At 34.8% G+C, this 25,437-nt stretch overlaps 1 protein-coding gene across 7 annotated transcripts; it reads right to left on the bottom strand.

Moving 5' to 3' along the window:
• Window positions 1-9,764: 9,764 nt before the first annotated feature.
• Window positions 9,765-19,790, bottom strand: Mf (myofilin). Of its 7 annotated transcripts, none has more exons than XR_016197389.1 (9): window positions 19,630-19,790; window positions 18,244-18,391; window positions 17,469-17,678; window positions 15,629-15,698; window positions 15,276-15,385; window positions 12,293-12,661; window positions 11,270-11,500; window positions 10,786-10,969; window positions 9,765-10,435 (listed from the first exon to the last, which is right to left on the bottom strand). XR_016197389.1 is itself a non-coding variant. In XM_030389566.2 (8 exons), the coding sequence occupies exons 2-8, from the start codon at window positions 18,332-18,334 to the stop codon at window positions 10,416-10,418; spliced, it is 1,101 nt and encodes a 366-aa protein (XP_030245426.1). In that variant the 5' UTR covers window positions 18,335-18,391; window positions 19,630-19,790; the 3' UTR covers window positions 9,765-10,415. The 7 variants fall into 7 exon arrangements, 2 of the variants coding, with proteins under 2 accessions (XP_030245426.1, XP_030245428.1); XR_016197408.1 differs by having other exon boundaries at window positions 12,455-12,661; XR_016197404.1 differs by having other exon boundaries at window positions 15,629-15,677.
• Between the last annotated feature and the right edge of the window lie 5,647 nt (window positions 19,791-25,437).

The raw sequence follows: 25,437 nt of genomic DNA, 5'->3' as shown, positions 1-25,437 counted from the left end.
AGAGTTAATGTTGACTCTTGCAAACTTTTAGGCGCTGCAGAGGACGTTTCCAATGTGCCTTCATGTGTGTTTGATATGCTTAATCGGTTAGAAACCATATGTAAATAGACAACTCAAATAGCAGAAAGTGAAAACGAAGCTATTGTTTGGGTTTTGTGAAAGAGTTTCGTGTTATTCCTTTTCTCACACTTTTCCAATCACTTTGTACCTTTTAGAGTTTAAAGTTTTAGCGGAAATAAATCTGCTTAAAGTTAAAGCATTAACATTTTGAGGAAAGTGCTTTACAGATTCTAATTTCCTGTGACGTATTATGTTACATACTCCATTTAAAGTTAAGAAAAAATATGATACAATTATTTACAGATTTCATCGCTCAAGGCTCAAAACATCACGCAGAGATTTATGCTGATATATGTATGGAAATATGAATTTCAGAATCACTTCTGGGTTTTCTATAATCATATTTCTTAGAAATTTCTTAACATTTTATATCCTAATCTACTATGCTTACACTTAAGCTTTAAACTTTTCGTAAATACTCTCAAGATGAATAGACTTCCGATTGGTTGTTTTCGTGGTTTCGTGGGATTTATTTACTCTTAAGTGCTCATGCTACAATTATCGCGTTCCATAAACATTCGTCCGCCTATTAAGAGACAGATTGATCCATAACTTACGCTGGAACAACTGGTAATCGCTAACAAGTGAATTGTGTTTGTCTACCCTCTGGTTATGTCGTGCATTGCAATGTCAACAAATGAGGGGCTCTTTGGCTGTTTGGCTGTTTGTCTGCTTGGATGTTTGTTTGTTATTTGTTGACTCGGCCAATTGGTGCGTATTTCCAAATTTGATTTGTCTCATTGTCATTGCTGTCGTCGACTTTGAAGTGATTCGCTGCTGCTGCCCTTCAGCTCTTCTGGTTTACTGTTCATTAACATACGGACGGCGGCTGCCATTCACGGTTTGTCTGTCAACAAATCTATGTGCAGAGCAATAACAACAACAACAAATGACATCAGACATCAGAGAGCAGATAAAAGTCTGAGTGCTATACAATGCTCGCCTCAATACAAGTAAATACGCTTAAACGTCGTATAAATAAACCTACGTAAGGCTTTATGTACCTATATATGTATGTATATGTGTGTGCATGCTCATGCTTGTCTGTGTTTTTGTGTTTGTGTATTTGGCAGGAGGGTCAGCATACCGCCCCTGTTGACCCACATACACAGTATGTGCACACATACATATATACATAAGGCATTAAGTGTTTGCCACACTACCTTCAAATATAAACAAACTGGCGCAGCAGCTTCTCAGCTTTGATACATTGTCCAACTGAAAATCCTAAGATTTTTGAGAAAATAAACCGGTTCTAACGAAATATTTAAAAATTTTCATCAAAACAAAAGTATAATTTGATAAAAATTTAAACGAATTTCAAAATAATAAAATTATTATGAGAAATTTAAAATGTTTAGCCTCGTTTCCTAAAAAGCGCATTTAGTTGAAAGCTGTCTGAAGGCCACTTTAAACATTGCCTACATTTAGCTCACATAAATCACTTTGCCACATAAATCTTTTTATATTTCAATTTTCATATAAAGTCATGCAAAAAGTAGAGAACGCAGCGAACACTTTGAGGTTATGAAAATAGCCGCAAAAGGGAAATCAGAAGCAGTGTTCATATATGTATATGTATATATACATATGTGTGTTTTGGTGTGTATGTCTGCTACACACAAAATGCCTTTCATATTTGTCTTTCAATCTATAGTTCGCACTTTCTCACTCTAACATTCACTTTCTCTCTCTCTCTCTCTCTCTCTCTCTCTCTCTCTCTCTCTCTCGCACTCTATGTCTGCACCTGTTCCCATCCATTCCTCTGCTCTGTAGCCGCGTGTGTGAGTATGTTTTCATAGTTCACACCCTCCCACTCTCCATTACCATTCTTAAAGCTCTATGCCTCTGTCTCTCCCACCTATCTCTCGCTTTCTCATTTGCCTATCTTTTGTATGTTTCACATGCTGCGACTGCCACAGAATTGATTTTCAATTTTTACGCTCGCCTAAACGGAAAATTCATCATGATACAGGGAACATGGAACATGACAGATTGGACTTGTCGCAGGAGGAGCACATTTTTCATTTTGCTCACAATTTGTTATTGTTGTTACCCGCAAATTGCATTGACTAGAGGCCTGATTACTGCAAAATAACTGTATACATCCTTCGTAGTAGATTAGCGAGAAGATATTGTAATGCCTTCAGTAATGTGCCTTAAACAGCCCTTAGCAGTTTATGACAATGCCAACTCCAACCTGAGCACTCAACGCACAGATTCTGAAATGCCTGTCAGTTGCCACAGAAATATGCAAACAATTTGCATATAATTATAAAAATGTTTATGCTCCAGCTGAAAGCTTGCTCATCTGGTGATGAAATATTTACTTACTGAGGTTTCATTACTTTTTTACGATAGTCCTTAACTACCCACATATAAGATACTACGCCTTTCATACACTTGTAAAAAATTCTAAGTATTTAAACTGTGTTTTTCGCATATTCATCAAATATTATTTCACGAGTACGTATTATAATAAATTTTTGTATTTGATTTAAAATTGTTTTGTCCAAGATCTGATTAGAATGCAATACATATTTTTTGATAAAAATATATTATTATTTTTCATTTCTAGGACATTAATTTTATTATGTTGCCTACTAGAGTACTCAATATTCGACGCAAATTGTTTAGCTCTTCTTATTTACATATTATTTAGCTGCTATTGTTGGAAAGATAAATGAATAGAGTGAGTAAAGCATAATTTGATTATAAATAACCAACCTAATTATAGATCGACTAATATAAAAGTTATTCATAGTATAATATCTTTTTGTATATAAATAGGTTTAAGCTCAAGGTATTATTAAATTACCTTATTATATATTAAGCAGTTATTACAAGGGGTAAACAACTGCGTAGACAATAGGTAATTGAAATCTCTCGACTCTTCGTGTTTGCCAACATTTTTTAACTTTGCTAGTATACCAAGTATTTGCAAGTTGGCTCAAGCTGCCTACACAATTTTAAATTTTCAATTCGAATTGCGAAGCTCAGAGTTAAAGAGATATTGTAGCTCGCTCGCAGAGCCAGGCGTAGGCGTTTGAGGTGGCAGAAAGTCGGCTCACTCATAGTTCACGTGGCACGAGGCGGACTTTGAGTCGAGGCTGCAAACAAAATTGCCTTTGTTATGGCGTCCTGAATGTAATCACTTCCGCATCCGTGAGTCCTTCTGCAGCTTTTTGGCTTGACGCCGCCAAACTGTCGAAATTCTCCAAAGCCAAACAAACTTGACCTTCGTTTCATGCAGATTTGGCAGCTGTGACAGTGAAAGCCGCAGCAGCAGCCGCATTGGCCATTGATCTCGGTCAACTGTTAAATGAAGATGCCCAAGATAGATGGCCATTGAGCAACGTTTCGTTCATGACATAAAATCCACTTCATAGGCTGCTGATAATCAGTCACAAGTGTTTCATCGTTTTTCTGCTCCTCTTACTTTAATGAGTTCCTTTGCTAATCAATCAATTCGCCTCAGGAGTCGCCTTCAAATCTGTTATGCAGCTGATATTTGGATTGGGCTGCTACCCCCTTTGACGACTTCCAATGAACAGAGGAAATAGAAAAGAAAATTCAAGCAACTTAGCTCGTGCTGCTTTTCCTTTCAGATTGAAAAACTATGCTTTACTTGCAGGAACTTGGTAAGCCAGATAAGAGTTGAGCAGTACAGCCAAAGTTGGCTGCATTCGCCGCCTTGCCTTGAAGTAATGCAACTTTACCACTTGCGGATAGCTACAGGTGCGCCCCGGATAATGTCAATGTTCATTGTCCTTGCTTCCATTTCCTATCCTTAAGTCGGCAAGGCTGACTCAAGAAAATACCCGGGCGGACTGTTAAGCCAAACCAAATCCTGTTTTGCTACGCAGCTGTTACAATGCAACAATGCTACAAATCGAAACTAAAACTGACTGTACTATGAAGGGAAGCTGGAAGCGAGCAGTAGAAGTAGACTGAAGCAGAGCGTTAATCTTACTGCATTCAGCTTTTATGACCTTATAACTTGTCGGGTGTGGTGCGGCCTTTTAAGGAAATGTAATTTAATAAAACTTTTATCAAGAGTAGAAAATCAGGAGCAAAAAATAAATCAGAGGCCGATTGATACCACTTCAACTCCCACCACATACACTTGGCAAATAGGCAAATCCAAAAGATCTCAAACTTGTGATTTCAATGGCATAGTTGCCATAGAGTAAAAGCTTTTAAGTGTTCAATACACTGAACTCAACAGACAAAGTAAACAAACTGCGTCTGATTCACAGCTCAGCAAAACTGAAACCCAAGCTGTCCCAGTCCCTCGCAGGAACTTAGCCCAGTTACACGAGAAACCTTTCGCCAGCATCGACTTGCTTTCATTAACTTTAATTTAACCTTCAATAAAACACTTAACCCATCGCCTGAGCAAAGTCGCCCAGAGCGATAATTAAAGTTGAATCAACGTTTAAATAAATGGTATAGAATAGAAATTTTATTGCAGACAGCGCAAGTATCTGCCAGTCAATACATTCTCATAGCTGCCATTTGAGCCGCCATTGTGTCTTTGTTTCAATTAAGCGCTTTTAATGGGTTGTCAGACAACCTTTGTTTGCCAGACATTTCGGCTTTCGCCGTCTGCTGACTTGCATCAATTATTTTCGAAGTATTTATATTGTGTACAATGATGATTTAATTTTGGCGCACTCCAGTTATTTTTATTCCAACAATCGACCCAGAGCTCAGTGGTCCATGCAAACTTCAATGCATGACTGGGATGCGACTTTTCATTGTTTCCATTTGAACAATGCGAAGCAATTAAACCCTTTCAGCTGAGGCGGAAACGCGCGCCTAAAAGCTCGCAACATTTTTCTTTCTTTCCCTTTTGTGGTCTCGAATATGTGACAGGCATGTCAAGAAACAATCACGCCCCCAGCCCACAAGTCCCCTCTTCCCACGCCCCCTCGCTCCCACGCCCCATAGCAATTAGCAGCCACAGTCGCTGTCAGTTGTGGAAAACGTAACGCCAGCACATGCATCTGATGGCCAAAGTTGGCGTGGTCGAAACTTTTGTCAAAAATATAAATCTTACGCTGTCCGAACAGATGTCAGCAACAGGCGCAAGTAAAAAGAAAAGGACGAGAGCAAAGAGACTGCCGCAACAGAATTTGAAATGCCCTTTAACTAATCTGCTTTATGAATTGAATGAACTACATAGAAAACGAGAAAATAGTCTGAAATAATTGTTAGTAAATTTTATGTAGAGGTATTCAGCCAAAGACATATTTCTTGAAATAACTTCAAACTTCTGAAGTACTCGAGACTTAGCAGCATCAACTGGCACATCATTGGGTAAATTGGGTAAACTGAACCGCAAAATGTAAAGACATCAAAAAGAAACGACAAAAGAAGTTTCCGAGCAATACATAATCGCAACAATAATAAAGATAGATAAAGTCAAAAGTTAAGGACTTTTCTATTCAACTACCTACATTTTATAAAGAAATATTCTAGAGTTGCGATATATATTTTTTGGGTGACCGTAAGGCTGTGCATGTATTTTACAAATTTGTTTGTATTTGTAAACTTTATGTCCACATCAGCTTACAACAGAATTAATTCTATATCCCGCGTTTCGTCATTCATGAATGGATATGAAGTTAATAAAAAACCAAATTATAAATAAATTTTTAATGGAGGCTGCAAACATTTCTATAAATAGATTGATATATAGGATTTATGTATAGAAAAGGATATACAAAAATTTTATTCACTAATAGCAATTCAATTGTAGAATATTAAAGAATAATATTAAGTTGAAAAATATTGGGAAAATATTAAATTAAAGCACAAAACAACTGAAATGTAGATCATACTTATAAGTTTATTTCAATCACTCAAATTTTTGCTTCTAATTTGTATAAGAAATACAGGTAAAAGTTGATTTTTACTCTTGTTTTATAAAAATTAAAAATAAAAGCTATGATTTGACTTTATAATTTTTAGTATACAAATTAAATTTATTTGCTTGATATAAAAACAAGTATAGGTATGGTATTCTAATCATTCCGCACTTCTTTTATGCACACATACATACACATGCATCCACACGTACGTAACAGAGCGCCCAGTAAGCAGCGACTGGGCTTGGGCTGCGCTGCAGTGTGGCAAATATCATTAGATTTATTTTGTATTTGTACAGTAAATCTGATGTCTCCAGGTCTAAAACTGTTCAAATTAGACTGAAAAAATCAGTTGTTCGATTATTCAGGATTAAAAAGTTATCGGATGAGTTACCCGAAAAATAAGATAAACTTGTACTGCGTATGGTACAGACGAGTATGCATGCCAAGTTTTAGCTCTCCATCTCTTATAGCTTCTGAGAGCTAATAATGACTCAGCTCGTCGCCCTGATCAAGAATACATACATACTTTATGGGGTCAGCGATGATTCCTTCTACCCGTTACATACCTTTTCACAAAACCATTATACCCTGATTTCCCAGCGTATAATAAAACTTATGCATAGATACTCATATTTCGACCTAAATTTGCTTTATTTCAACACACTTAAAGATTCTGTCTAATCTCTTCAAATAGTTGGCAAGCTTTTACTATTAAACCAATAGTAAAATACAGTTTAAACTGCTTGCCCACGTTCCTATGGGAACAGTTAGATGTAATAACAGCTTCAAGAGACAAATTTTTTAAATGCATTGCAATGAAAGGTTATGCTAAGTCACATCACTCTATTCGTGATGCAATCAAGGTGGCATAAATAAGGCAAGTTAATATATATCCATATATTCCGATTAACCACTAGATAATTTTACTTAGAGATTTTTACACAAGTAAATTCAACAACAATGCAACTGCAAGATTTAGTGATCCTCGGTTGAAAGCGACCTTAAGTCTTTACTGTCTGTATAATCCTTACACAAGTGTAAGATAATGTTATTTTTATGTTTTAAAATGTGTGTTTTTTATGCAAAATGATTACAGCTCAACGAATAAAGCAGCCGCAAATGCTTTTTAGTAGGAGCGCTTTGAAACGCGCCAGAGTTCTTTTTACAGCTTTATGGGTGGACGTAAGACGAAGAACGCAGAAGATGCGGGTAATTTGACATGGAGATTACATTTTTAATTAAACGCTTTGGGCACACATTGAAAAGGATGTCTCCACATGACTTGGCATACGCTCTGGAAGCACATGAAGGATCAACGGTATAGCACTTGCCAAATCATCTAGGGAAGCATCAAAACAACAGTTAAACGTAATTGAAGTGCTGTACGAACAACAACAAAAAAATGCGACATGAACTGATGCTCATCTCCTAAGAACAGGACCCAGGCAGGAAATATAATTGACATTGAATGACCTTAGCCAATCGAACTGGTGTGAATCAATAATTAAATAGAAGAAAAATTCGAAGCAGCAAGAGAAAATAAAATATTGTAGGCAATGGTCAGAAACAATAAAGAAAAGAAAATTAGGGCGCTCCAGCACAATGGAGCGTGTGCATATGTCCATGAGGACTCGAAGGACTCGTTGCAGACTCAGCACAGCAACAGTAGGAGCAACAGCAACAACAATACCAAGACAAACAAAAAGTGCGAAACAATTGCGTGCTAAACGCCAAAAACGTCAAAGTCAAAAAATTGCTAGACATACGAAAAAAGTAAAAGGAAGAAGGAAACGTTAAAAACAACAGCAGCAGGAGCAGCAACAGCAAATGAAAAGATAAATGACATTGGCAGAGCAGAAATGGAAACATGGACAGCTCTATGACATGTTTACAGCACTGTCCATTAGTTGACTAAGCTCTAGATGTTTTAAATTAATTAAGGTCAGAAGCCAGGCACGCAGCGCTTACGAAACCATTCCATTCATATCCGCCGATGTTCATTTTAATATCTCGCTACCCTTTGGTAGATCCTAATTCAGCTCAATTAATTGTCAATTTAAGTTCATGGCAAAGACTCCGTTATCTGTCACATAAATTTGATATAAACATTCAAAAAGTATCGGTCAGCAGGAATTTCCTAAAAAGTTGACATACAAATAAAATGTGTATTTACTAATGCACAAATCTCTAATGCTTTAAGTGCCTTTTTTGCGAAGGCTTGTATGTGAGGAAGCTCCATAAAATACATATGAATCTATATTTAAACTTTATTATTATATTTTGTTATAAAAATGAAAATAAAAATAGAAATAACAACGTAGAAGGCTCTAGACGAGACTGCTGGGCTGGGAGATACTCTGAACCCTCCATTTATAATAATTGATTATTTATTTGTTGAGGTCTCTGAGGTCTCCAGGTCCAGGCTATTCAAATTAATCTGGAAAATTTTTCGATTATTCTCGCATATACACGCATGGTATACAAGCCAAATTTCATCTCTCTAGCTCCTATAACTTCTGAGATCGACACTGAACCCTCCAATCTGATATTCTAATCATTCTGTATTTCTTTTATGCACACATACATACATACACATGCCTCCGCACGCACGTATTAGAACGCGCTCTGCTAACTGCGCAAAAAGCAGCGACTGCACTTGGGCTGCGGTGCAGTGTTTGGCAATATTATGATAATTTAGTTGTTGAATAATTTAATTTCTAGACGTACAATCTTAAGAAAATTTTCAGAATGTAATCATAGTGTTCAAATGTATGTACATTTCAAATCACAAGTCTCTAGTGAATGCGTTTCTCTTGAAATGCGTTTTTTTTTAAATTGGGGTGAAGGGAGCGTTGAAATCTGTAAATTACAAAATGTTTGTATTCATTATATGTATTTACACAGTAAATCTGCAGTCTCTACGTCTAATAGTATTCCAATGAGGCTCAAAAAACAAAATCAATTTTTCGATCATTCTCGATAAAAAAGTTATCGGATGATTTATCGAAAAAAAAATAAAGTAAACTCGTATTGCGTATGGTATGCATGCCAAATTTCAGTTCTCTAGCTTTTTTATCCTCTGAGATCGACGCACTCAGACGGACGGACGCGTCCGTCCGGACGGACGGATAGATGGACATGGCTATATCGACTCAGCTCGTCGTCCTGATCAAGAATATATATAGTTTATGGGGTCTGCGATGATGCCTTCTGGCCGTTACATACTTTTTTACAAAACCATTATACCCTCATTTCCCATTTTCAATGGGTTCAGGGTATAAAAACATTCGAGACTGCGGACTACGAGATCTCCTGAACCTTTCGAACAACTGATATTTAAGTAATTATTCGTTTTTTTTTCTGCTTACATAAGAAACAGCACATGGATGAATGAATTCATTTTCAGAAAAGACCTCGAATTTTGAAGAAAAATAACAAAAATCTTTAAGAAACTTATTTCGTGGTCCTACGGCAATGTACAAGTATTATTCAATCGCTAATGTCGACTGAAACGTTCAACCTTATTATTTGTCTCTTTCCTCCGTCTGGTATGGTTGGGGGATTAACAGCACGCCAAGCAACATATGAGGAAATTTAAATCGAAAACGCATTGGGCTTTTTAAACTTTTTATTATTTTTTGGTTTTTCAAGAATTTTATAATTGTTGTACACATATTACAAATTGAAAATATGCTAAGCCGCAGTGTTTGATAGTTTGCATATATAATATGGCAGATATTCTCTCTTATATGCAGTGAAAGGTTCATCTATTCTTACAGCATTAATTTAATTATGAACTTTGAAATTGAAACGGTTTATACTTGAAATTCGAGTATTTTTTATGTTATTGATACAAATAATTATAATATATATATATATATATAGCATCTAAGATATACAAAAAAGGAACAGTTTATGGCGCTCGGGTTGTTCAAGGGCGACTCATAAGAGATTTCGTTTTTCTTTTATTATAATAAATGTAAATCGATTTTTTGTTTTTTCATATACTTGCACTTATCACTAATAGCTAAAAAAAAAAAAGGCAGAATTGCAAATAAAAGTTTGATATCGAGAGTTGTTGCTGAAAAGGTTTCCCTTTGCTTTCTTCTTCTTCTTTTATTATATATGTATTATGTTTGTTTACTTTTACTACGGGAAGTAAGCACTTGATGGCAATTATTAAAGTGGAGGCAGCACCCGGATCTTCTGGGGCTGGCAGTTTTGAAAAAATTCAATCGTTGTTGAGGACTCAAAGGCTATATATATATATAGTCTTTATATAGATATATTTTGCTACTTTCACTGATTTCCGGTTCTTGACATGGAAACCTAAAGACTAATCGTTGATGGTTATTTGGGACCCCATTGATGCATTCGTTGTTGTTGTAAGTGTAGTTGTTGTTGTTCGTTTTCGTTCGTTTACAAAATTGAGCGGTGAGCTGTCGGGAATTACGAAAATAATTACGTTAATTAAGTTTTGTCATAATAAAGTCGAATTAGAAAACATGTATGAAAAAGTTTGCGTGCAAATTTTCTAATTAAAATTTTGGTAATTTCCAATTTGTTAATCACAATTTCTAAAGTTTTTCAAATGTCAAATAATTGTTACCACTACTAATATCTATATAAGTATATAAAAGTATATGAATGTACTACGAATATCAAGGGGATCTACGAAATATACTACTCGTCAGATAATGTAGTATGCACGAACAGTATTTTGGACATGCTGCAGGGTTTTGTTTTTATTTTGTATTGTTTTTATTTTTGTTTTACATAATAATCTTACCAATTTGTTTGTATTGCATTTCGTTACATGTAATTTATGTAAATTAAAGTACAAAAAAATTACAGAAGTGCTATGTGATATAGCATCGGTTGTTATTAGAGCTAACGATTTTGAGTTGTGATTTGGCTTTATTTTGATGTTTATGTTTCATTTTTTATGTTTTAGAAAATATCCTCTGCCTCAGCTGTGATGGGCACAAAAAATGTAAATAAAATAAAAATAATAATGTTAAAAGATTCATTTTGAATAAAATTACAATGGGAAGTTCAATAAACTAAAGTTCGAAAAATCATCTCTAAGATATCATATCTATTATGTGCAACTCGCTCATGCTTCGAATAAGTTTTCTTTGAGCAGCATTTGAAATGTGTTTCATGAATTCCAAGATAGTGGTATGCAGATTGCCAGTGAAGAGCAAGAGAAGAATATATACAGGGTGCTTTGCATTGTATACACAAAATATATTTCGCCTTGCACTACTTACGTGTCAGAGGTCTGGCTGGGTGTCTCGACCATAGATAGCGGTTCTTCACCGGCGACAAATACGAATCACGGGCAACGGGGCTCGAGGCGCGGGGCACCGAGGTGGCACGGAAGGGCACCAGATCATCCACATCCCACCAGAAGGGATCGCGCACAATCGACGAGATCGGCAGCTTGGGGCTGGGGCTCAGCATATCCCTGAAGCGGTTGCGTGGATGGAAGATTGGAAGTCCTGTTTGTGGTTCGACATAGCAATTGGGTTCGTGTTGTTGTCATTGTCAAGTAGCAGAGTCATCGTGTTGTTGGTAAAGGGTATGCAATAAGATTTGTAGATTTGATTGTTTGTTGTTTGTTGTTTTTATTTTGTAGTTGTTGTTGTTGTTGTTGTATTGCAATGTATACAAGAAGAGCAGAAAGAAAAATATGTTTGGCTTGGCATTTAAACTAAAAAACAAAAATTAAACAAAAAAAAAACAAGAAAAGACAACATAAACAATTTTTTTTCTTGATATTTCCCATGCGTATGTGAGGTTGGAAAAATTACCAAAAAAAACGGAAGTAGAGGAACATGAAGAATATATATGGATAGGACAGAAGACGAGCGAGTATATAAGTTTTATAATAGCAGGATAGGCAACAGGCGCTACGGAAGGCAATTCTAAAAGCAATGTGGAGGAGGGAAGTAGCGTTTAGGTTTAAGGACTTTAAGCACGGCGCTTACTGCTGAGCTAACATATATTTTTGTTGCTATGGCTGTTTGCAGTACGTAATAAAAATGTTGTTGAATAACAGCCAAAAACAAATTTTATATATATATATAATATTTTGACAAATTCTGGCGACAGACACTGTCACTGAAACAGATACGAACGCATCGCGAAAAATATGGCAATAATTTTTCAACACGTTCATCAACATCAGCATCAGCGGCGTCATTATCATCACTGCCATTAAAACAACAACGAGAATATTTTGTCTCTTCTTGTATAAAAGGAAAACGGATAAGAAGAATTTCGATTTTTACCCTCAGCATCGTAGGCGACTTCGGTGGGGCGTGGTCCCCAGCGACCGGCTTTGACAGGAGTGGGACTTGGTGAGCCGGCGCGCTCAAAAATCGAAGGCCTAGTGGCAGCTGCTACATCGGCCTCGGCTTCGGCCGGGGCCACAGAAATTGTTGGCAACTTACTTTCAAAGAGTTCATCCAAAGGCTCCAGCGAGCTGGCACGGAAGCTTGGCCGCGTGAACGGAGCCAAGCTGGTAGCGCGATCGAACACCGATGGTCCGCCACGTGGCACGCTGCCCTCACGGTTCCAGTACACTGGCGGTGGCACATAGGGCTCGCTGCCAGCCCGGCTCGTGCGGCTGGGACGGAACGGCGAGGCCGAGCGACGTGCTGCAAAATATCAGAAATAATACCATAATATATAATGCTATAGTACGAGCCAGCAATCAAGTTGCCTCAACAGATAATACGTTTCCTAAAATTTGCATTCCCAATAAGATTAACGATTTAAATTGGTTAGGAGTTCGCGATCTTCATATGCATTGCTATTAATTTATATCATGTTCGCTATGAATAATTCTCGCAAATTAAATAAACCGAATCCCACTCTTTGTAACTTATTAATAAAAGGTAACTAACACATGATAAGGCGCATATACATACAAAATTACATAACTAAAACTCGTAATATTAACGAGATTTATTCAAATAATAATGGTTAATCAAACTTCATTGAACAATAGGGTGCTGACCTACATATATGATTCGAGATCCATACCATAAAGAATCAAATACAAAAATTTAGTGCATGTGAAGATCAAAATAATATAAAATGATCTATTTATCTAATTAAAATTCACAAAATATATATTTTAGTTGAAAAGGCATCTTTCCGATGAGTCAAAATTTAAAGCTCAAAAGTAATCAAATATATTGCTATTACTGGAGTGCTGGCAAGTCCTCATCGAATGTCAGAATATAAATTTAAGTCTTTAGCCAGCTAGCTGTGTACTAAGAGCTGCAAGGCACACACAAACGTATAGAGACGTGAATAAAAATGTGCTTTCTCCTGTTGATAGGGGAATCTCTTTGACAATGTCTTTGACATTTCTGCTTATTTTTCTCCACTTTTCTAGCTAAGTAAACTCTGAGGTCTTTTGACTACGTCAAAGAAGTGTGTGCATAGCACTTTTTCTGCGAAGAATATAAGAATAAATTCAGTTGAGTGGCTCTGCTCCGTTGACTGCTTGCATCGTTCACATTAATCAAATGCATCGCTTTATCCTTGCATCTGCAGTCGTATTAGAATCGCTATTAGCAAAAGGCTAGTACTTACCAAATTAGTTTCCAAAGGAAACCCACCCAACGATGGTTACATACATACATATATCAAAATCCCTGACAACACACTAAACAAAATACATAGTACAAAATTACAAAACTGTGGGCACGAAACAATTTGATTTGAAATTTTTGATACAACAATTCAATGAATGTTTCACATTTATATTTATGCAATTTGCATTTCAACGGAATACTGCCAAAGGATAATTTCAAATAAGTTGAATACATTGAACATACGATTCGTTAAATATTTCATTTGATTTTAAGGTTTAGTCTTTTAAGTATTGGCAGTTTATTTACAGGCACCGCACAGTGTATGTATCTATGTTCTTTTTTAGTAGTTGGATGCTGGGAGGGCCACGAAGAGATGATATAGACAATCGCACTAGTGGACGAGGGACAACAGATAGTATTAATCAAATTACAGAAATAAAAAACAAAAATACTTTTCAAATATTATTCAAAATAGTTAATTTATCGAAATAGGCAAACACGACAGAAAAACTCGTTTGTCGGCAAAAATTATATGCAAAACACAGTTGGTTTGTATTTCAAAGTTTTTATTGATTAATTCCTTTTGTAATAATCTAAAGTTACGCTCGGAGTAATGAGTTCAGTTCATATATATATATATATATATATATATATATATATATATATATATATATATATATATATATGTATATATATATATAGAGCTCAGATTTATCTATGGTACAGCTGTTAGAAAAAAAGTAGTTGGACATGGATTTTTGGTTTTAATGATGGGATCGATAGAGCTGGCGTGATCTGAATGCAACGGGAAGTTAAAATGTTTAATATATATAGAGATATATGTATGTATATAAATTTTAATCGATGATATCTGCCGATTATATCTAAATTAAAATTAGCATTTGTTTTTATTTTATATATGTTTGGTTTGGTTTTATTATTTTCGTTGTTGTTTTTCTCATGTTGTATAAATAAGTTAAAAATAAAAATTAAGTAAAGCATCATATCATACAATGAAACATTTAACGAAATTATTTTGTTTTGTTTTGTTTTTCATTTACTATATTGGGGTGGATTCTTTTTACAGACATATTATCATATCATTAACAATTTCTGCATAATTTTACAATTTACTAAAGCTATGCCAAAACAAAAGCCTTTAACCAGTTAGCTTTTCTCGAATGTAAACGCTCAGCGCTTCAAACTTGAATTGCTGCAAGATATAGTATATACGATACAGAGTTAAAGACACATAGTTCGATCGGGCAAATATTCGAATTTAGAAATCGTCAAATGGAAACTTGAACAAGGCTAATTTCTTGTGCTAAAAAATTTGCCCGTCAAGTTTCGAATTGGTGTTTTCATGTTGTTGATGTTTTTGTTTTTTTAATGTCTGTAAATTTGTTTGAGTGAATTTGAAAAAATTCTGTTGTTGTTTTTGTTTTGCTTCGAATAGATGTTGCTTTTTCGCTATTTTTTTCGTGCTTACATTTTGTAATTTTCTGACAGTTTTACAAATCATTTTTTTAAGTATTTGAATTCGACTTTAAATTTCGTAGATTTTCTTATAAATGTTGATGTTGTTGTTGCTGTGTTGGTTACTCAATTTGTTGATGTTCTTGAGTGTTTTTTTGACGTATTTAGAAAATGTCTTTGATATCCTTACCCTTGTTAAGTTCAGCCAACAGCTTATCCTCTGGCTCGTATTCCAAAGGCACCAAAGAGTTTGGTGTGAGTGGCTTGTCTCTCAAGTAGAGACCATAGCGAGATGGGTATCTGAAAAAAATGATATTTTTGATTAGGTCCATGGTATAATTATGAATAATATGCAGCAATCATCCTACTGCGAACTCTAATCAAATGCTACCTATCTATATATGAGAAGATATATGATTTTATTGTCTACTGAAGCCGGTGACTTCATATAGATTCATTGGTTAACACAGACTAGATAAGTGCAAGTACTTCAATTGAGATTCAGTTTACATTCAAAGTGTTATATAATGTATGTGTACACACCTGCGCTCAATTTCTTGCATGCGCTTCAAATGATCATTCCATGCCTTCTCTGCATCGTAATTAGCTGGAACTGTGGAAAGAAAGTATTTAAATCAATATTTAGATGTACGAATATGGAAATTGAAATACAGCTATTGAAAAGCAAAAGCAGGCAAATTGAACGTAACTCAAACAATAATTGCAATATGCTTACATTTTAATGCAGAATAAGAGTTTATTAAAATCTGTTATATTGGGGCTCGAAGCGTTTTGCATTTGCAGATGCGTTTAATTCCCATTTGTCAATAAAAGCAATTGGATATACGTACGATATTTATCCAATAAAAGCGGGTTTTAACAAATAATAGTCAGCAAAAAAGAAACAAAAAACGAAAATATAGTATTAAAAAAGTTGCGTTTGAACTAAATAAGCCTTGGGAATGAAAAAGTCATGAATATGAAATCAAATGAAGCTTAAATTCGGAATACGATACAAAATACCTTGTGGGTCTCATAAATATTAAATGCTTTATTAAAAATAGAACGTTTTTTTGTTTAACAAAAAAAAAAGTTAAGTATCTTTTATTAAATTTCAGCCAAAAGAGGAACTACATAAGAAACCGGTCTATAAATCATTCTGAGTATTGTACTAAACACAGCTACAGCTACAGATTTCTCTTTTAATATTTACTAAACATATTGTATATCTATGTATAACTAAAATGTTGATTTTGTCTAGAGAGAAAAGATTCGTAGTGCGCTGCGTTGAAACATACACATATATGTATATGTATGTTATATATATTTTTTGTAAATATATTCTCTTAAAATCGTTTTCTTATTTTTTCTGTGTCGATAAACATTTATGTTTTTTCTGAAACATTTTGTGAGAAAAAAAGAAAGAAAGAAAAAATTGGTTAGTTTCAAAAAAACAAAAAGTACATTTGACTGTGGGGGCACCAGGGATGTGTGTAGAGTATTAAATAAATAGAGCAGGGGAATGGACAAATTATCAACAATCGCGAAATTGTTAAAGAAACAGAATGTGTATCTAAAATTGTGTGCCTCAGTTATTTGATCCGGAGCACGCATGAGCAAATAGAAAATGTTCTCCCAAGCCTTATGTATACCGCTATATAGTGTGTATATATAAATATCCATCGGAGTATCTCTGCATGTGTGTGTGTTTACCAGAGGAAAGCTTATGAACATGTGTATATTTTGCCTACAACTTTTGTGGGCCTTTGCCAAAAATGAAAAAAAAAAAATAGAATTAAATACTAAAAATCATTGACGTAATTCTATTTTGGCTGTGAGACGGTTCTTTCATTTTCATCTCTTTTATTATTTATATAATTATGAAATCATAGAGAAAAATGTAGCGTAATTTTAGCAGACCGTCAGCAATTCAAGGTGTGCTACAGGGCGAATGCAAATGGATTATTGATTGACATATGCAATGATTGAAATATGTTGACCGTTCGACTGAGTCATCAAATCAAAAACCCTGACAAAGTCAAGTCTGCATCCGCGCTGATTGATGTATTGAAGAAGAATGCAAAATCAATAAATAGATTGATTTGCGTTAATTGACTGATTGACAGCAGGACTTCATTATGATTGATTAATTGATGAATTGATGAAGAGACCGAACCTTGAATCAACTAGCAGTTTGCAATTCAGTCTTCAAGTTAGATGATTGCATATGCACTGATTGATGGCATGATTGAGCCATAGAATGAATAAAGTAAAGTAATCAATCAAAGCTCATAGGTAAAAGAGTTGTGCGGGTTACTGTCGCTGTTGCTGTAGGAAAAGTAGTAGTACTTAGAGTAACGGCTCATTCAACGGGCCAACTTACTTGTTCTGCTGTAATGATGATCGTAGATGGCACGTGGCGAGTAGCCGTAGGTGTCGCGGCTCACTGGCAAGTATCTGTAGCCAGATGACTGAACGCGCTCGTTGGCCGTTGCGGGCTCATCGTAGATGCTCCTGTATGTGGGCGAATCCAGGTACGAGCTGTATGGGCGAGAAGCTCTTGGCGCCTCATGGGCGCGAATATCCTCGGAGCCTATGGAAGCGAATCAAATATTAATGCACGTCTCTATATACACTCAATTATTTGCCTTACTTCACTAGGTTTTTTTTTTTTTGCGCTATTTCAGTTTATTGGCTCATTGCCAAAAAATTGATTTCATTTATGTGTTTCGTATATTGAATTTATTTATTTTTTCGTTTTTCATTTCATTCTTTTGTATTCTTTATATGATCGCCTAGTTATTTTGCCTTGGCGCAACAGCCGCATTTTTTCGCTTTGTTTGGCCCATGAGCACATAGTTAAAATATTTTCAATATGCATATATAAGAGATATACAGATATATACATATATTTTAAATATAATTTCGAAAAAAGCTCTTCACATTTATATGATTGTGAGTGTAGCTTTTAAAAGTGACACCTGCCAAAAAATAGACCAAAATTCTATATGCTGCTGAGCTATTTATGTAGCTACCAGTTCTATAATACCTTGCATAGGATGCCATTTCTCAAAATACAATACAAAGATGCTAGCTGCCAGAGAGACTACTGATAGTTCTTAACATATATATTTCAGTAAACTTATAAGCGTACTTACCCTTCAGGGATCTGATGTAGGATTGCCAGAATTTGGCCTTCTTGCTGGGGCTCTCATTGCGCCCAATCATTTCCAAATGGTTTTTGAACATTTTGATCGATTTGTTTTGTGTCTGTCAAGCACAAGAAATATTCGTTGAACTCGTTCGCTGCAATACCAAAAAGTTTATCAGCTTTATTATTGTATTATTTATATATTATGTATTATTATTGTATTTTTTGTTGTTGCTTGCACTTTGCACCAATTTGAAATAGTTTTTTTTTTATTTGGTTTTGGTTTTGGTTTTGTTTCTTTTCTGTCAACGCCTAATTTTACGAATCTGAATTTTGTATCGCACGTTTTGGCTCTGTAGTCGATCGTTCAAATGTCAACACGCACGAGAGAGTTGTTTTCCTCCTAGAGGTGGCTGATATACAAATCTTGGCTGACTCGGCGCTTTTGCTCAGTTCGAAAATAAACAGACAGTGTGCCACTTAACGGCAGAGCAAAGTATTCAACAAAATTTTATAAAATAGTTGCCTACTTGTATATATATTTATACAATATATATATATGTATATTTCACAACAAGATCAATCACTAAAAATACATGTATTTCTCAAATAATATCGTCAGCATTATACATATATATGCGCATGTATGTATATACATATCATAAAATCTATATACATTTATTTCTCACATTCTCTACAAATACATAAATACTTGACTAGCAAAATTCTATATACATGGCTATATATTCGTGTGTGTGTGTGTGTGTGTGTGTGTGTGTGTGTGTGTGAGTGTATGTGAGAGTGCGAGTGTGATAAAGATCGACGCGAGCAGCAGCTAAATTTGCGTTATTTATAAATGTCCTTGAGTTGAATTTTTCCTGAGAAAGCAGACGACGCAAAATTCTCAATTCAATTAGATCGAATTAGATTATTTCTTCAAAAAATCGTTTTCGGTGGTTAAGCCAGATTCAAAATATGAGCCTTCATTTTATAATTTTTGTGATTATAAATTAAAGTTTAAATTCAACGAAAATGTTGTTTAGTATTTAGATTTGCATCAGATTTGACACTTCACAATTGCTTTGCTTATTTGCAATCAAGTTCATTAATGTTCACTTGGTATCAAATGTCTTTAGCTCTTATATAATCAGCCATTGGAAATCATATTTTTGTCATAATTCCATGTTGAAATGGAACCACTTTAATGAGGGCGGACAGATCACGTTTTCAATTCGCAGATAATATATTTCTTATACACTTTGTTGATTGCTCGACACAATAATTGTTCAGTAGTAATGTAATTGTTTCATTATTGAGTTCAATTGATATGCATTCATAAGTATGCATTTGTTTGCTCATATTCTATTAGAGTTGATTATTTTATATGGCTTACAATTTGCTTTACTCCTAAAAAATAGCGATCTATCCTCAACGAAGAATTTTTTCAAACTGCAAACCATTCGAAATTCGCCTCACCAATTTTACTCGTTTCACCATTTGCCATTTGTTTCACAAAAAAGCACGATATTCCTTTACGGCGTAGGTAGCCGATCTCTATATATCTCTATCCATACCTCGACGACCGAATATGCGTACGTGTGTGTGTCTGAGTGTACAAGTGTGTGTGCGTATGCGTGTATGTAGCGAAAAGCTCAGCAAGCTCGGCTATAGCTTTCAGCCGATATCTCGGTGGGTAGTCGAGGCAGTCGAGGGCGTCAGCGCCCACTCATTGTTGTGGATTCAAAGGCGATGACGGCGATGCTCACAAAAAGAAAGTCCCATATTAACCCATACACATACACAGACACAGACACAGGCCAAAAACCATATTTCATATCGTATTATTCTACACTGTTCTTTGTACGACTCTAATATATACATGTGTATATATAAATTCGTATTATTGTACGATTTTCTACATACTTGGTCCCATTCATATTTACGCTCTTAAATCATTCAGAACAAACATTATCCGTAGTAAACTACGTCAATTGTGATATTGAACTGAGCATTGAACTTGGTTTTGATTCATTTGCAATTAGAGTTCCGATTTAGTTAAAAGCGATTTTGTACATAATATAAAAATGTTTGTTTAATGTATTTGTGATTAAATATAATAATTCCACTCTCTTTAGAGGATAGAAGGTGTCCAGTTTAATGTAAAGATTGCACAGTAAATTTATTTAAGATAAACATTATTTAGGAAATAAACAAATAAAAGCTCTTCTCTTCAGTAACTGAGTTAGACTAAGCAGATGCTAATATGAGGGAAGTCTATATAATATTGCAATGTCTAAAGATACTCGAAGCTCAAAGCATATACATATACATATGTATAAAATAGGTGCTCAATATACAATATACTTAATTAAATGAATATTCCTAACGTTCTAAGCAATTTCTATTACAAGAAAGGGAATTTATTCCCAATATTCTCATCTTAAATTTTCAGTATTTCTTTCTTTTTCTGACTACCTGTGCATACGTTGCTCACGCTTCAATTTAATTTATTGTTTATTTCAGCATTTTCATGTATTTTTACATGAGTGCATTTTGCTGATACAGCGAAATACCTGTACATGCTAATTGAAATTGGAATTTGAATGCCGAACTGAAGGCTCCATGTGGTCAATAAATAAATAAATTGCCCCGTGCGTAGACTAAAAGACCACACTACAGAATAAACAAAGCAGATTCGCTGAAAGCACAAGCAGCTAAAACATCTACCGCAGGTTGAATGTGGGCGTAGGTGACATCCGATCGAAAGACAAAAAAATATCTCTACCAATCTCTAGATTTAAAAAATACACAAATATTTATAGTGGCCTGCTGAACCTTCCAGTTAACTGTTGATACAAAATGTTTAATTTGCAGAGAATGACTCAATGTCAATTTTCGAATTTGCTTATAAACAAAATTTGAATTTGCTTGTAAACAAAATTAAATTTGCGCCAATTTTTAGGCTTCAAAAATGCGGTTGCAACTGCAATGGACTTTGCACCTGTTTGTTTATGTTATGTAAGGCAGAAGATCTGAATTTTTCTTTAAAAAAAAGGTATACAAATGGTTCTAACACAATTGTGTGGACTTGATCTTGACTTTGTGGACAAGAGCACCTAAGGCGAAGAGAAAAATAGAAACAATAAACAAAAACAAACGCTTGGGAAATACCTGGCAAAGTACTCAATTGGCAAATCGAATTGTAAATTGCACCTATTCAAAGTTTCGTATTAAAAATCGTCTCAACTTTTACTTTCTGGCACACATTCGAATCGGCCAAGTGCAACAATTTGGTTTCATTTTTGAAAATGCCAAAAGAAAAGCAAAACGAAAAAAAAAACATAGCCAAATCGAAACTAAAAGTAGTTCAATTACTTTGATGTTCGTCTAAGTGCCAAGTGCACTAAATGCCCTTAAATGGCCATCCATATTATTTCTGAAAGAGAATAAAATAGAAATTCTCAAATGTGACTGCATGGCCGAATTTCTCTATAAACCAAACATGAATGGCTTTTGGCTAATGTCTTTTTTTTTTCAGATTAAAAACAAATTGTATAATTTTTATACTTTACTTGCGATGATGCTATGATGCTATGATGCTATGAATATATAATTCATCGCCATTTAAAATCCTTATACTTATGGTACATAAGCAAGGAGAGTACATTAACACAGTATTGTAGCTAGATAACTATTTGAGTATATAAGTATTGAATGCTTTGTATGATAAAGCAATAGTCTACAAATTTTATTTACAAATTTTAGTTGATATAAATAATAACTTTTATTATAAGTTATTCAATGAGTTAAAATTAGATTGTTAAAAGCAGATTATGTGCAGACTAAAAAATATGTAAATGCAAAAAAGTCGCTGGCACTAATTATTAAAGTCATCTGCAAATATTTTTCCCATTTTAGGTCAAGTACCATCAATAGAATGGCTGACTCAGGGAGTTCGCTTCAGGGCAAAGCTTTAATATACGTTCCAGGACTTCAATGAAAGCACATCAGTTACACAAGCCGCTATTCCCTGAGGTGTTTAGCACGAGCTATCGCTTATAATTCCCAATTGGCGCTGACCACAACAGAGAAAGCTCACACCAAAGCTATTAGCCAAGATGGTTTTAGCTCTTTTTTCCACCAACTTGTAACCTCTTGGACTTAACCCAGCTTAACTTTAAGACAGACGAATAAATTATTTATAAAAAAAATCCCAATTATTTGCCAACTAAGAATTTCACGCTGCGCCCACAAAAATATACCATAAATAATCTACATATATATGAGGCAATTATTAGGAAATGAGGTCAATTATTAAGATAATTTCTTTGTGCGCTCTCACTCTCCCTCTCGCTCGTCGCCTACATATACGAAGAGATCTCTCTCGCTCGCACACTCTCGCTCTTGAAGTGCATCACAGCTGTAATTTAGCTGTTGCCAAATAATTTCCCATAAACTATTGACCAAATGCCACACTGTCAGCTTAACAGACAGCCATATTTATAATAGATTTATTCTAATTAAATATCTACAGTAATTTGTATATTTGAATTTGAATGTGTATATATAATGAGAAAAAACATTAATTCTCTTTTTGAATAGCCTAAATTATTGCGCACTGCTGTTCGGGTGTCGAGCGAAATGGAACGAAACGAGACTGAAAACTCACAATGTCAACGCGGCGTATGAGCAATTTTCCACATTACGTGAACTTGTCTATGTTATGTTAAGTTAACCAGAATATTTCTCGTTTGTGTGGAGAGCACAAAAATATATAAATTTAAACGAAACTGAAAAGCTTTCGATACCGTATAGCCTCTATAGCCTCTATGCTATGTATATTTAACCTTAACATATAGCAGCCACCTTCAACGCGCAAAAATTTTCAAATACATTTACCCAATGATAAAAATAAATATGCATACACATACAAATATGTATAACTGTATGTTTACGACTCTCGAATCATATATATATACACTTCCATCTACCATTCTCTCGCTCCCTCGCTCTATCTCGGTCTCTCTCTCTGTGAATATCAGTATTTTCATATGTACTATGTATGTATATGCCCTGGTGGGTCTTGGTACAGCTCTCGGCATTACCCACGCAAGTGAACTTGAAAATTAATTGTTAGCCTCATAATTACAGTCATGCATGAATTCATATGTGTGTATATGCCGTGTACATAAGTCAGCTATGTATACAGCAGATATTTATTTGCCAAGTAGGTGTTGTGCTGGCTTCTATAATGTATTTGGCTTTCAGACATTTCGATTGTTTATAAATTCATTAAAATGTTTTTGCCACCTTTCAAGATAAATCAAAATAAATAATAGCTTTATCCAGCGGACACTTTGAAGCAAAACTCTTTCGGCTTTGGCTAAATTCAGTCTGCAACGAGTTGGGTTTCTCTTCAGAAACGCTTTCATTGAAACAACAACGAGTTTTATTAGGTATATTAAACTATTTCTATTATCTTACGAAACTCTATAAGCTTTAACCCCATATTAAATCAAATCCAGACTGCAATAAGTTTATTAAATTACATTAAACTCTTTCTATCTAAGTGAGGCCTGTCAAAATCTGCAAAACAATTTGCACCTCCTAGCACGTCATCACTCACTGTCAATAGCCATGACAAATTTGCACATCCATCTGGTGCGATACATGGCGATGGTCAAGGACATTGAGGTCAGCTTTGTAAAATCCAAATTGGTATGCACTTTTGCATTCTGTGGAATATGTGGTCATAATTTGACATGATTGATGATAACAAGCCGCGAAAAGCTGGCAGTGGATCACATCGCAGTCTTTTAAGAATATTTTTATGCTTGCTTTAGTTTTCCATTTATTGCAAAAGTCATTTGCCTGCAAATGTGTTTACTTTGCCTTTTCATTTCTGTTTGTTTGTTTGTTTATTTTGTTGTTGCCAGTCAAATGAGAACATTTTATGGGCTTTGAAACACTGTTGCTGACAGTCGCAGTTTGTCTAGCTTAATTAGTTGGGATTTGCGATGGGCACGTGTCTCTAAAGAAAAGACAACTTATACAAGGTTGTTCTATTCCTCCTCATTATTATTATTATTATTTTTTTTTTACCAAACATTATGATGAAGTAGCAAATCTAAAATCAATATACTTTGGTTTTACACAATTTTTTTTATGAATAATTCAGACATGAAAATATGAATGATATTATTAACTTAAAGAAACTTTCTTGTCAAGCAGGAATTCATGTTACTAAATCATTTCTCTGAGATATTAAATCTAAAAAATATATGAAAATATTATATATATATGTTTTTAATGTAATATAAATAAAAACCGATTTTCTTAAACAATTTGGAAATAATTTTGTGTATTCAAGTTAAATTTGAATTATAAACTGGTAATTTAGACTTTATACTTGTGTGGATTAATTTTCACTAAAAACATATGTTAATACAAATATATAATCAATAAAATATATACAACTGACACTTCTACAATAATCGACTAAAGGTTTAAATTTCCTATCTGGACTACTTTATCTATCCTTAACGAGGCGCACACAGGATTATCTATACAAACCCAAGATCGCTATGGCATGTCTAGAATGAGTCTTTAGCATAGCTGGCAAATAACAGTTAACCGCTTTATTCTTTACTCTCATATTCAGTTGCCCTAACTCTGGGTAAGAGTTTTCGATGCTTTTTGTTTTGCTTTCGTTTGAGCATTCAATTCAGCTATTTGCCTGGCGCTCTTTTAACGAACATCGTTTAAGGATCATCACATAAAGAGACTCTGTAGGTGAGCAAATGGCTTAATTCTATCGAAATACTAGTTGTAAAGCCGACCTAATCGATTGCTCTCTGAGTTTAATCAAAACGAGAGTGAAAGATACTTCATACTGACATCAACTACCGTTATTTAACATCTATGGCCTTTAGTGATTTATATTATACGAGTATTTCGATCGGTATTGGATGCTGGATAATTGTTGACCTTCCCTGTAGATATACCCAGAAAATCAAGTCACATCGGAAAGCTTTTATATACAATGCAGTCCTCGCTTAGCACTTTCCTTCCCTTAGAACGACAACTATTATTCTACTGAGTTTCTCATCAAATCTCACAAATTACCACCCACTGTGTTTCCTTCCACGGTCGAGTACTTCCTCGGATAGCATTTGATCACTACACCCAGTTGATGGGGTGC

This window comes from Drosophila navojoa, chromosome 2 (assembly GCF_054131105.1).
Source record: "Drosophila navojoa isolate 15081-1374.11 chromosome 2, UAZ_NAV_1.0, whole genome shotgun sequence".
Lineage (NCBI taxonomy): Eukaryota > Metazoa > Arthropoda > Insecta > Diptera > Drosophilidae > Drosophila > Drosophila navojoa.
This window is presented reverse-complemented; position numbering and strand designations above follow the sequence as displayed.